A 14,975-nucleotide genomic window follows, 5' to 3' on the forward strand; every position below is an offset into this window, starting at 1 on the left:
TGAAATTGCAACTGCTCGTTTTTGTCATAAATCCACGAGGTTCGATAAAATCTTGGAAGAAAAATTAGAAACGATTTCGTTAGCCATCTGCCACGTTAAACGAGGTAAGGTGCACTCCTGTTTCCAGCCAACTCGAGATTATTAAACAAATGCGAGGGAGTTTCTTGCAAAACGACTGGTTGATCTAAATGGTTAGAATTTAGGGGTAAGGGAGGACGTAGATAGCTGAAAAAGGGAGAAAATCGACGCAGGGGATGACTATGACACGAGACGTCAACCAAAGTGTCGGTGGCGGGGCGGGGGTAGCTTCACCCCAGAAAGTCAAAATAACTTCCTAAACTTTAACCTCCAGAGTATAAAAGTGGGATGCCTTTTCTATCTGCTCGCTGGGATCTCCGTATCCGGCTCGAAGTTGACGGGCGACCTAGGCTTCGATCCTCGCCGCGGTTCCGCCGATAAAAACACGTCATATCCGCGGCTGCTTCTTGCCTCGAACAGCGAGTCCTCGCTCTGCGAAACGATCGGCAACGAACCCTCCGGACAGAGCCGGTTCTGCTTCGAGTCTTTCTACCTTTTCGTTCTATTCGACATTTTGATCTGACTGGCCACAAAGAACTTCCCTTAATTTCTTGAGCCCTCCCAGGGCTGAAATTTGCAATTTGCATTGAGCTGGTGCATTTTAAAACAGCAGAAAAATCGAAAGAATTTAGAACGTCTTTATCCCCAATAGTGTCGTAGAAGAGGAAAGAAAATCACGAGTCTGACTCGTTAACACTAAACCTACCACTGCCGGTCAAACTGCCGGTTTTATATTTTTGATTTCACAATTATTAAAATTATTAAGTTGCTTACACGGAAATTGTGTCGATCGACTTCTTTATCCAAGCACATATTGTAATAAAAATGGCAAAAAATCTAAATAAATAGAGTCATGTTATTTTTATAAGCTAAAACATTTTCATCCTTTTAGTGTTCGGTAGGTTTAGTGTTAAGGGGTAGTTTTGCTCCTTTACTAATTTGTTGGAGAGTAGTAGATATTTTTGTGGACTTCGTCCAACATAATGTGCCATATCTTGACTGCGGGTTTTTATGCAAACATGAGAAATCAGTGACACTATACAAATTTGTTCTTCGCGAAACGCACATTTCAATCAAACTTTCAGTTCACGTATTTAAATGAATAATCGAATAAAAAATTCTTTCAAGCCGGAATCTTCTGAACAATACGTCACCGCAAATTTGGAATAGAGTAACAGAGGAAGCATTTAGCGATTTCAGCATAATTTAGTGGTAATTACTTTTCTATACTCGAAATAATCCCGTGATCCAGGGGTGTCTACCCCCCGCCGTCCCGTCCCGTCGCCCCTTGAAGCTTCAGTATTCTTCGTATACCGTTTCCCTGTTTCCGTCTCTCTCGCCGACTGGCCTGACTCTCCCGTCGCCGTTGCCGAAGGCAATCCGCCGTCAGACCCTGTCAAACTTCTAGATTACATTATACAAAAGCAGAGGTACGGCTCGTCGATCTCGAAATCCGGGCACCGGGAAAATTCGCCGCCATTGGGAAACACGGAGACACAAGCGGAGACCCTTCTCACTGGATGACGAGGAATGAGAGACCCGAAATTAATTTCGTATTTCTGCCGATGAAAATTTTATCGTTCCCCCGGACGATGGAATCGATGAATAAAATGATCATTAAATATCTGCGAACACACGGCCATTTTTAGCGACGACGATCTACCGTTTTGCGAGTCTAACAAATGTGATCGTTACGCCTTCCTTTCTAGCATTAAAATCAATGCAACCATACAAAAAATATACATTTTCTTCTTTGTTCTACGACAGTTTTCGGGATACAGACATTTTAATCACTGCGACTGAAAGTGTTTCATATTGTTTAGTATGATAGGAAGAATGTATTCTTTAGACACAGTTGTTACTAAAGGAATTTCTGCATAATCATCTAATGGAGACAATGTCCGATAACGTTAGGACTGATTTTCCCCGAGGCGTTTCACCTCTTGTTTATCGGCGAGCATTAGGGAAGTGGGACACATGCAACACACGCGGCATAGTTCGCCTGAATCCCTTTTTCTTTTATCGTATGTACATACCTATAACTACTTTTCAGTTCGCAGTCAGAACGGAAAATGTAATTTAAACAATTCTCTCATTTCGCGTGCATCAAGATTCAGTAGATTCAATGACTTACGAACGAACTAATTTCGTCGACGTTCCCGATACGAAACCTGCACTTGCTGCAGAGGATTATTTCGTGCAGAAATCGAAGGTAGATCGTTCCACGGTACGTATAAAGGAGAACAAGAGCGGGCCGGAGGAATTAGGCGGCGTAATCGGCTTTTACGCAATGGCGGTTAATCCATGCCGAGGAGTTTTCCATTCGTTTGCATCGATTCGTTGCGGATCAGCCGTCGCCGTGAAGAGTCAAGCCGCTTTCACGAGGACGTAAACCTCGTTCCACGTAAGACCAACGAGGACGTAAACGCCTTATCAACCGCCAGTCTAATCCTTCGAAGGATCGCACTTGTCTGCGAGCAGTCGTCGCAGACCTCCCGGTAATTTATGGCGTTTTAACTTCCCTCCCCCGTGCAGATTAGTATAGAAAATCCTCCGTGTCGATCCTCCTGCGATTGCCACATCGCCGATTTACGAGATCCGAGTCCTCGATATTTACCTGGATACCTCGAATCGAATGCAGTCGACATTTAAGAGGGCTGACGCACAGTTAGTTGTCCTTGTTCAATTGCATTTGTTCGTGGAAGCTCTGTTTGCGCGTCGATTCGGGGAAACTTCTTGTGAACTTTCGGTCATCACTTTGATACAGCAATTGAGAAAATTCTACGGATTGAAAGTGATTTATTAAATGATATAAAATTGAACAATTCAGATCCATTAACGCAAACATCCATTTTTAAATCTGGGAAAGTAACTACCGGTCACCTCTTCACAATAGTCTTGACAGCGGATTTTATGCATTTAGGACAAAAACGAGTAAATCTAATTTAAAACAGTGAATACATTAGAGTTAAACAATTAAACATATTCACAAAGAGAATAAATGTCTAACCCACCGTTCGAGATTCACAGGTTGAAAGTTAGGAAAGAGAGTGAGAGGAGCGGAGACATATTTTTATCTAAACGCGTCTCACTGCCATAAAGCAGAGGCCGTAAAACGTCCTGCGCGAGACGCGGTAATAGAAAACCGCGAATCAACACCAGCCCTCGAGGTCGCGTCTAAAGAATTCCTTCGGAGGGAGGTCTTGGAACGTGGCAACCCCCTTTCCCTCCATGGCACTAGTCGCCGTGTAACATATGCTTTTATCTAAATTAAACAGTGTCGGCGCGATTTTCATTTCCTGGCCTGAAGCCGCTGATGTTATCCACAGGATAGCGCGTCGCGAGAGCGTTGCTAAGGGTCGGGAAAGGTTTACCCTCCCTTCGAGCGACCAACCCTCCTCTCCTCTCTCTCTCTCTCTGTCATCAGGCTACCATCGTCCCCCTTCCTGTCCTCCTTCACCCTGCACCTCAGCCGCCTTACACGGCCTTTCTCTCTATACCTATGCTCGCCTTCTCATGCTATCTCCCCCCATATTCTAGCCGATCCCTTCGCCCCCTTTTCCTGGCTTTTCCTGTTCAGTCCCTCTCCTTCTTGCAAAATTTCCAGGAACCTGCACCAGCCCGTGGTTCTGCGAAATACCGTGTTTCGTCGGGGTCGTCGCAATTGGGATTGTAATTTGCTCGAGCCGCGAATCGGCACTGGGGATCATCGAAATGGAGGTGATAACATAATGCTGAAGGCCTAGCATCGGTTAGCTCGGTACCAACCCAATAAGAGGGCAGTCTATCAGATAGTAAGATTCTTTCTTTCCTTCGGCCCCTTGCCGCATTTTAACCCGTCACTAAAAAAACCACCCTGTTTCTTTAAAATAATGAAGACAGCCTCAGTCTGTGGACTTCCATCTTCCATTGCAGTAAAATGAACAGATTTGCAAACTATTCGCAACTCCCTATAGAGTTCGTGGACAACCAAAATACTCGTACAGCAATTTCAGCTCTTCGAACAGTCCGAAAACCGAGTCGAACGGTCCGGTAGCACGGATTTCCGTGGAGAACAGTGCCCCGGGATATTCGCGTGCGAAAAACCGGTCGCTAAGAAGGGAATTAGCGAAAGAAGCAACGGGGAGGATGCCTTTTTTCCTTTGTGCCACCCCCGCGCGGCTCACGCGCGGCATTCCTTTTTCGTTCGAACGGATCTTTGTCTACAGCACGATCCAACGTTGAAAAAGAGAACGCTCGAGGAGCAGGAGGAAGCATCCACGGGGGGTGGATGTGGTTTGGGGGTTGAAACCCCGACGGTGAGGGGGTGGAGAACGCGACCTGCAGACAGCTCTCGGCGCGGACGGAGAATGGCTGATTCCGTGAGAAGGGAAAACTGGGAAGAAAGGAGAAAATAGAGCAACCGGGAGGGGGTGGAGTCGAGAAAAAGCGAATATAGGATCCAGCGGGGTTGAAGGAAAGGGGGAGAGACCGGGAGCATTCAGGAATGGTCGGACAGAATGACGCTGATCAATTTCTCGGTTTCGCGTCCCTGGACCTGCGGAAAACGAACCGATCCAACGATTTACCGATCTAAAGGTGGGATTTCCTGGCCGCCTCCAAACGAGCCAGAGGATGGTCGCCTGACTGTTCACTCAATGAGCACACTGCGCTGTTTATGCCCGACGCTATTCTATTATCTTATTCTAGCATCTAGTTTAACTATCAATAAAAAGGAAAGGGAAGTACACTGGATTTAGTAACTACTTTGACTAAAAGCGATGCCCTCCCCGACAACAGTTCTGTGTTTGGAAAAAAATGCTGTAAAATGACTTGTTGGAGAAAGTGCCTGTTGCTAGCATTTTCCATCAGATTACGACTACGCGTTTCAATGGCCGGCAAGATGCATAAAAGTGAGAACAAAAGCCGGGTCGAGCCTGGCTCCAGTCTGGCGGAGGTAAGTAACAGTTGTTAGGTATAGAGCACAGTTTAGCGTATTATATCGATGCCAACTAGTCATGGGTCTGTAATCCGTGAAAGGGGTGAGGGAAGGGGTTCCATCTGTCCTACCTCAGTCGTTTCCAGGAGTTCACCGTTATTGGACAATTCGGATCGGCTAACTGATAACGATTAGTGTGTTGTGGCTAGATCAAGACTGGAACATCCGCGCAGAAAATAAATTGTTTGAAAGAGATACAATTGTTTTAGGAACAGCAGTAAGAAATGCATATTTCTCATAAAAGTTTCAGCTGCCAACAATTTCTCCTCGATACCTATATCAGGCAGTTCCAACGAGTAGCTCCGGAGCTATTCGAGGCACCTTCCCCGCTTTGGTTCTTCCCCCACTCTTATTTTTAGACTTCATCGTTATAATTTATAGTAGTGGGAAGCTTCCCCCACGAGAGCTGCGTGCCGCACGACGCACGACGCGATGCACACGCATACATTGTAAAGAATAACATAGATAATATAAACCTAATAGTTATTAAATAAAACACTAAAAATATAATAGTTATTAAAAAGATCTTATAAAAATAATATTTAAATACTCACACATAAAAATTAAAGCAAATAACCCCCTAAAATACTCAGTATTGAATCCTGAAACTAACTCAGACTCCCCCTCAACCAATTCAAAAGGAGTTCGATTTAACTCAATTAACATTCTTACCATAAATATCAAATAAATTGGATAAACTATAAATAAAAATTTAATATTTCCCTGAAATTTTAAAAAAATCTTAATAAAGGAAACCTTTTAATCAATAAAATTAAATTAAAAATAATCTTACTTCATAAGAAATCGATTGAGCTACAGACCGTATAGCCTATAATTCTTACTACAAACTCCTATACAAACTCCTATAATTCTTAATAGAAAAATAATTCCCATATTTATTATATAAATATTAATATAAAAAGGATAGACCAATCATAACATTATTGATAATATTAAAGATAATATAGGTTAACCCTTAGCAGTCGAGGGGTGGCTCAGAGAGGCACCACTAAAAATTGCTGTACCATTATTCACAATATCGTTTAAAATATCGTATAAATAGGATTTTCGAGGACGATCGCGGACTAGATTGATCTTTTATCTAGCGCTTTTGACTACTGAAAAACCCCATCTTTGCATTATCGCGAAATGAGAAGGCTCATTCCACGCTTGCATTCCTAGAAACGAGTCAACCCCCTCAACTCTGAAATATCTTGGGGGGAAAAATAGGTACGCCCTGGACGAAGCAAGTCGAAGAAGAAGGGATGGTTATCGAGTTTCCATCGCACAGAGAGACTCTTCTTCGCCAATCAGAAGTCAGGTGCATCGTTTACCGAAGTCGACACAGCCCAGGCTTAACGGCGCGGCAATCGATATTCTTGATTTATCGTGTGGCCTGGCCCGAAAATGGGGCCTGGCTGCTCGGTGACTAGGTGGGCAGTGGTGGTGCAATTCGGAAAACAATAGAGATTTAAAGCTCTGGCGGATGGTCGCACGCCTATTGGTCGAGACTGACCGCACGGGTACCTATAAATTGGGAAGGACTCGTCCTGGAGGTATTATTTGTCAAGAGCATACCGAAGAAGTAATTTTGTGCAAACATGGCTTTCGCCGAGTTATCTCAGTATCCTCAGCCTCAGAAAATTGTCAAGTCTACGTTGGACACTGTCTACTCGCAGTCTCTGATCAGCGGGGATTCCTCTGCTTCCTCGTCGAGCTGGAACCAGGAATACGCCAACTACCATTACAATCCAATGGCGAATACTAATGAAAATTGCTTCTGGGCGAATGCTGGAGGAGCCGCATGGATCACTGGAGAGCAACACGGGATGGCGATCCACGAGAGTCCTAACACGAGCCAACAACCAACCGTAGGGACCCAGAAGCCAACGCCCGCTGCCGAGACTCCTGAAGCGAATCAAGGTAGATATCCTGTTACTTGTTGATTCCTTTGAAGCGCTGATCTTCCTAGTCTATTGGTTCGGCATCGATCCTTTTCCGATTTTAACGGCGGAATTATATCCAATATTGATTTTGATCCTCTAGATGAGATAAGACGACGATCGGAAGTATTGATTAAATATTTATCCCCTAGAAGTTTTGTCGTTGTTCTATCGAAGCCTATATCAAAATGAAACGTTTCTTCTGACCTAGAATATTTCCATTCTATACGATTTTTTTTTCATTTTATGCATATTTTCCATATACACAATTTCTTCTTCTCATCGTTGGGTATATCATTCATAATTCTGCCGCTTCAAACTGTGAGAATGTCGGCTTCCTGTTTAACGCGTCTCTTAATCGTGTTATTGACCTATGTAGAAGTTGTTTTGACTTGTACGTCCCTTGTTCGTCGAGCTGTGGCACTGCGTGCCTTTGGTGAGACCGTTCTTCTTATCGAGTACGTCGAACAGTGAACACGTGTATTAAAATATCGTATCATTAGTGTACGCGAATAGATTGTTCAAATCACATTCCTCAGCAAGTTCCAACATGAAGGAAATTCTCCAGTCTCATTTGGTAAGCCTTGTTTAAATATTCGCTTAGAAATATTAGTGCGCTTGTACAGTGGATAAGAAAAAGTCTGTGACCACTTGATAAACACACCGGCCAAAAAATTTACCACTCCGCGAGGTAGCAAGGTGAATGTAGATCGCGTTTAAGAAAAACCTGGACGGATTTTTAGTCGGTGGTGGGCTAAAATGACGCGACAATGTTAAACAAGAACGTCCCTCCGCCGTCACGGATTCTAGGCAAATAGACGGTTCTCCCGTAGACATCATTGAATCAAGTTTGATTAACGAGCTGCCCATTTAGGAGACTTTAGTCTCGAGGGATTATAAAACGGCGCTCGGCCCGCTTGCTCGTCGATGCTCTACATAGGTTTACATAAAACAGAGTCACCGGATGATGGACTGCTATCCTCGGGTCAGTGCTGACATGTTTATTGGTCGAAAAGTCCGATCAATCTGCCGCTCATTCTGCTTTTTAACTGCTCGTTGCCCGTATTCCATAATTTACGTTTTCTGGAAATTCGACGATTCACATTTTGTACAAATTCCACCAACTAGAAAATTGAAATTTATATTTTCACTAAATAGCACCGAGGTGACTTCAAAATCAATTTTTCCGAAACATCTAAATCCTGAGCTCATATTCATTCTTATTGATTCAATGAATTCAAATATTTTTAGTGTGCGAGGTGTGTTTAAAGAATAATGGGAATTTTGTTATTTTCGCGAGTTATATTAGTCGTTGTAGAAATTCCACGGTTCACATTTTGTAGAAATTCTTCGAACTAAAAAATTGAAATTTATATCATTTTCAATAATAAATGTCAGTACCGAAGAAACTTGAAAATCAATTTTTCAAACATGTCTACATCCAGAGCTCGTATTCATTCTTATTAATTCAATGAATTCAAATATTTTTGTTGTAATATAAATATCCAGCATTTCGTCCAGGTGTAAAGCTCCTGTAACATTCTAGCACGTTCGATTGTTTCTTATATTTCGACTGTTTCGATCAGAATGTGGCAATCGAGGCATCTATTCCCGCCGATAAGGAATACTTGGAAACGGTTCTCGTGCCCTCCGGGCACCGATACGTCCTAAAATACCAGGAGAATCACACGGTTTGATCCTCGTGTCACAATACGCGCCTTATCTCGTTCGGAATGGAGAAAAAATTTTGAAAAGCGGGACATGCATTTCGTAACGTAAGCGAATTCCAATCGGCTGAGTCGAAAGTACATCTACATTTCCGACACAAAACTGTAAATTCACATAACAAGTTGCATTATTTGTTTTTCACTAGTGTTCTCACATACAAGAGTAATGGTATTGTTTAATGTCTACCGGCACGGTGTTAATTAGTTTTCTCAAAAGTTCCATCATTAAATTTATACATATAATTCGTTTACACATAGCAAGTATGTCAAAGTTTTATTGGTATTACCCGGTTTTGTTGAACAATTACTATAGTTTACAGTATTTTACAGACGCAAAATTTCTCTTGAAAATGATCCACATTTGGATTGAAACGTCGAGAACAATTTCAATTGCAAAATTGTAGCGAGTAACATTTGATCAAACCTGTGCCGCCGGAAACATTAAATTGTTTATTTTACAAACCTGTAAATGTTCCAAATTCTGCTAATCCTATATTTCACGCTTTGTCTACCGAGTTTTCTGCTATAAATGCACAAAATCTCGCAATAATTTGCATGGGTTTGTGTGCAATGAATGGTACCTTTGTCGAGGAAATATAATATTTTCCATGGGCGTTACCATGGTCGCGGAGACAAAGTGGTCCGCAATTTTATTACACGTTTATTACACGAAAATATTCTACCGAACTGATCAATGCAACTAACATCCGCTCGGGCAAGTCCTTTGTAAATTGTAAAGGAGCGAAGAGCCGGAAATAACTCCGGGGATTTCCTGAAATTGCGGCGATTGCCAGTTATGAATGAGTCGATTGTTCAATTTTGGAGCACGCTCGACAATTAGACCGGCTCTTTGTGCCATTCCCAACGCTGACCAGCGTTTGGTAATAAATTCACGACAGGACCCGTTTAATCCAATAACACGGGTTTATTACTGGGCGTGTAAGCCGCACAGCGGGAACGGTAGTCTCTTCGTAGGCAAACAAGTTTCTTCATTGGGTCACCCTTGATACCTTCCTTTCACAGACCTCCTGCGTACCCATAACAGGTGAATTCCCCGATAAACATTGAGATTTTACAGGCCTGGTTCAATTCTTTTCTATTCCACTACTAGAATTACCAGATTATGACTTTTCGTCCACTCTACTCATTCCCCATCTACCTGGCAGAGTGTCTCTACCTAGAATGAGTGTAATTCCCCTCAATTCGAGGCAATTATATTATTATTACATTATTGTTATATTATATATATCCAGGGCGTGGCACGTAACTGTCGCACAGTGCATCGCAAATTTTCATGGTTGACAGGAAATATGCCGCATGCCACAATTTCGAAAAATTCGAGTTTATCCATTAAATGAACTGTACAATATAGGATTTACGTATTTATCAGAAAAAATCACGAAAATAAATTCGAGAAGCTCAAAAAATTAATGCCATTTAACCGATGTCCTATTTCAAAGCATTTAGTGATTAAAACTTTAATGAGTAAAGTACAGTTACTCGAATTATTATTTGGACGCTCTAAAATAGACGATTACTTCCTTAATATTGTACTATACGATTTGAACTTCTTTTTAGAAGCTAAAGGAATTAGTTTACTACAGGATGCGAAAAGAAATTTTCTCTAAAATTGTAATTGATCGGAGAATTGTAGAAAAAATACTAAAAGTTTCATTTTACAACTTTTTTAGGTGAGCCTATATTGAAAATTTAAAAAGTACGTTTTATAGGTCTGTATCAATTATATGCACTGTGAAGGTTTCATCGAAATCGGTTGATGCGGGAAAAACTACAGGCATTGAAAGATGTAAGAATCCTTGGATTTATTGTAGTTACAAGCCGAAAATCGTGAAAAATTGCAAAATTGCAATTTTCACAATCTTTAAACGTTTATAGCTCATTGCAACGTCGGCCGATTTTGACGAAATTTTCAGAATATGTTTAATCCACACAGATCTACAAAACGTATGAATTTTCAATATAGGTCCACATAAAAAAGTTGTGAAACTCAACTTTTAGTATTAGGTCGGAAAGAAAGTTCTCACGGTTTTCGTTATTCTGATTTTATAATAAAAACCGCAAGAACTTTCTCTCCAACCTAATATTTTTTCTACAATTCCGATCAATTGCAATTTTTGAGAAAATTTCTTTTCACATCCTGTAGTGAACTAATTGCTCTAGCTTCCCAAAAAAAGTTCAAACCGTATAGTACAGTATTAAAAACGTTATCGTCTTTTTAAGAGCGTCCGAATATTAATTCGAGTAGCTGTATGTGACATGCGCGGCGTTGTTCCTAACAACTACAGATTTTACCTAAAATGAACTTTCTCGTATCGATGTCTAATCAATGAGCCTGCAATGTGAATCAATGACTTCGGAAATGAAGAAATTAGTCGGTGTTCAGGATTCAAGCTGTGTGGAATTCGGTCTCGGTTAGCTAGACCGGTGCTCGCATTGTCACCCGGTTTTTGCCGCGTACGTCAACACGCGGATGGATCGCGAATCGCCGTTGTTCGACGCTGCTTAGCAACACGGATCATTATCATGAATCCTTCAAATTTACGAAAACAAGGATCATGAGATTCGCGAGCTCCAATTACAATGCTTCACATTCGCCAGTCCTCCTTATTTAAGGCATCTGCGATGCCTTTGTCGGCTCTCTTCGCTATCTGCTCTGTTCACAATCGTTTTCGCTACCATTGACGTTTTTGTTATGCTCTTTATGCAGTCCGACGCTCGTTGAAATCGTATTACGAAGTGTGCTCACTCCGCAATTTACGCGATACAGATTGATTCGCGATTATTACTATCACTCGTGCGCAATCGATCCACGCATCACCGACCAGAGGAACAAAAGTGAAGTGCCCAATGTGGGTGTGAAGCATTGACTACATCTCTGTTTTGCTCTATGTCCTTCTCGTACACCGTTCCTCGTGGATTTTCCTTTTCCGGTTCCGGCAGCCGGCATCTTCCGAACACGTTGGTCGTTGCCGAAACAGTCAGGTTTTCCGAACAGTTGCGTGCTACACCCTGTATACATAATAATATTATAATACCGTACTAATTCCGAATTTTCGAATTTCAGCGCCCGCAAAGAAGCAAACTGGCAAACGAACCCGCACGGCATACACGAGCGCGCAGCTGGTGGAGTTGGAGAAGGAGTTCCACCGCGGTCGCTATCTCTGCCGTCCTCGTCGGATCGAAATGGCTGCTGCCTTATGCCTGTCGGAACGTCAGATCAAGATCTGGTTCCAGAACCGGCGTATGAAGTACAAGAAGGTATCAAATCTCGAAGGCAACGCTTACACAAAAAATAGATCTCGCAAGGACACTTCGCCTTCTTCGTGCAGCGAGAAGAAGAGCGAAACCACGCACTCCTTGCCTTCGTCTGCAGTAACCTGGTCGCCTACAACTTGGTCATTACACAGTAATGTATCAAACGTTCCATGCAATGTACATCTCAACTGCAACCAATATGGCGGTCGAGTTTGTACATTGCCGACGACCGGATCGCAGAACTGCGTCGCTGATGGAAGTACTTTCTTCGATCAGGGATACGGATATTTCCAAGGATCGACGGAGCAGATAGCACGAAAGTTCCCTCAGGAACAGTCGTGCGATTATACGCAACAATGGTATGATGAACAGTACTGTCCGATCAGTCATGTTGCGTATAATTCGTACAGTTCGTCTGTCAGTGCAGACGTACAAGATGCTTCGAAGTCGCGTGGCGACCATGACGATTCGAAGCATCTGTCTCTGCTGGCAGATTTGAACTTCTGGACTAGCGAGGGAACGGAACTGCATTCTGCCGCTGCTACCAGCTTCGACGAAGCTGTACGCAGTAGCCTCGCCTTGGAGTATCCGGAGATATCTGCGGACTTGATGGACCTGTAGATAGATATTGTATAGGATACTTTTTTTTATTTGGTTATTTTAACGTCGCATTTATAGCTTGTTAGGATGGTTTTTTAGCGACGGGACCTACAGTTTTTTTTGCAAGGTGGATTCCGAACCACCTTGGGCACCACAGTTTAAATGGCACATGGAATAATATTTTTCCATGTGCCGGCGTCGGGATCGAACCCGCGACCACGGAGTCCGCAGTCGCGCGCTTTACCCACCGAGCCACTGCGCGCTTCATATCATTTCGTTAACTTCTAATTGATTATAGTAGCTTTTAATTGTTTATAGCGTACAGTTGAGTATATAACGTAGTTCGTAGCTACAGGTCTATCTTTTCCGTTCGTTAACACTAAACCTACCACAGCCGGTATTATATTTTTCATTTTACAATTATTAAAATTATGTATTTCTATGATCTAGAAAATCTAGTTAAACGGAGCCTAGTCATTTTTATAATTAAAGATTTTAATCGCTTTTAATGTCCGGTAAGTTTAGTGTTAACTTGGATACTCGTTCCTCGAAGAAACTGCGACCGTCCAGTTCAGCGTGAAAGTTCTCGTTATGGAATTAGCAATTAAGCTGTGCGTACTGTGATTGACCATGTTGTGATTAGCTAGGTTACCTAAACTTTGACAGCAATCAAGCAATTTTTCAATGTAAATAGGAGATTGTGTAGATTAGGAACTGAACAGAAAACCAGTGGGATGCACTTTCGAGACACGTGGCCGAACAAGTGCACATTACCTTGTGCAATAACCATGTGATACCGATCTTGTGTAATACTAATTATTTGTAGACGGCGACGTCTAAAGTTGGACGAGTCTCGTATCTCTCGGTCACGAGTTTAGTCGTACTCGTTAAGGGAGGCGCGGTAATAATTGCACCGCAGGAGTCACAATGAGCGCTTAGGTCATCGGTTGCGACGAATAACGGCAACGATGATCACTCGACTCGAGTAATAGGCGATTTACGGTCGATACGACGCGCATTCTTCGTTTTATCGTACACGCGTATCGGTATCCTTAAGTGACCGAAAAGGGTACGCTTCAACCGTCCACGTTTACCAAATTTAGCTGCCGTTATTAGCTGCCAACTAATTAGAAGCGGAAACGTATTACTGGAAATCGAACAATTTTTATAACTGTTTTGTTTGGTTGTTTTCCGTCGCTTCTTCAACTACTACGGTTGTTAAGCGACGGGATCAACAGTTTACGGTGGGTTATGAACCACCTTGTGCACTTCAGTTTAATACTTTTTATACCTAACAATTTTTATACCTAAATTATTGTTTTACACCAATTTTAACTGTAATGTAAGTGTAATTACTGTAAGTGTAATCGCAGTTTGTATGCTACTTTATAACCGTTCTAATGTGTATGCGGATGATGTGTGCGTGCGTGTGTGTGTGTAAATATAATTTTATTCATAATATTACAATTAAAGCGTCGTGCTCTTTTAAAACTGTGTTCTATAACTAGTCCCTTCACATTGTTTTTTGTGTTCTACATTTTATTTTTGTAAATAAATTCCATGATTAACCTATAACTGGTACACTATTCATCTCACTCCCATAAAGCGAATTTGCGCAGCAAAAGAAAATATTCAAGACGTGTCTTAGAAGATTTATACAGATTTTTTAAAAAGTAGAATACATAAATTGTACCGCTTAATGGTTAAATTGTAAAAAAAGTCTGCTACACACAAGCAACGTTATGCTGCCAGCTCGGAAACCGCGAGAGAGGATCCTTCATCGTCGGTCGTTTCGGCTATTAAATCGCGAAAGGAAAAAAAAATCGCGAAGCGTCTCCATCGCCGACGTATTTGTATTTTAAAGCACAAAAGACGCGAAAGGGGATGATACGAGATCGAAGCGCGGAATAACGCGGGGGTGGAAGTATAAGGGTGGTCGCAAACAGAATGGAGGGGTTACCCTCCCCGCTATTTCTCTCTCTCTCTTTCTGTTCCACCCTTCAACAGCTCTCGCTCTCTCTTTCTCGCGGGGGTGGGTGTAGGAAGGGAGGGTAGTCGGGTTTCAACCATGATTTCCATTCGCAAGCCATCCATCTTGTTTGAGACTGGAAACTGACAGATAGACGCGGATCCGAGTGCCGGTGACGTGGCAAGTCTTGCACGACTATGCAGGGCCCGAGTATAGCGGTGTACGTGTATAGTGTACGTGTGGGAACGAGCACACGGGCCGAGTGTACACTTGCGGTACCAACCAACTTCCGTATCCGCTGTGAAAAATTCATTTTCGACGACATTAGCGCGCAAGAAATTGCTTTTCCTTTCTGACCGGCCAGCCCTCCACCATCGACCGCTGTTAACGCCATCGCCGCACGC

General features: G+C 42.4%; 1 protein-coding gene across 1 annotated transcript; it reads left to right on the top strand.

Annotated features, from left to right (window-relative positions):
- The first annotated feature begins 11,634 nt into the window (after positions 1–11,634).
- On the top strand, positions 11,635–12,749 carry LOC143208486 (uncharacterized). The gene is made up of 2 exons (XM_076422957.1): positions 11,635–11,758; positions 11,812–12,749. The coding sequence occupies exons 1-2, from the start codon at positions 11,635–11,637 to the stop codon at positions 12,621–12,623; spliced, it is 936 nt and encodes a 311-aa protein (XP_076279072.1). The 3' UTR covers positions 12,624–12,749.
- The last annotated feature ends 2,226 nt before the right edge of the window (positions 12,750–14,975 follow it).

This window comes from Lasioglossum baleicum, chromosome 4 (assembly GCF_051020765.1).
Source record: "Lasioglossum baleicum chromosome 4, iyLasBale1, whole genome shotgun sequence".
NCBI lineage: Eukaryota > Metazoa > Arthropoda > Insecta > Hymenoptera > Halictidae > Lasioglossum > Lasioglossum baleicum.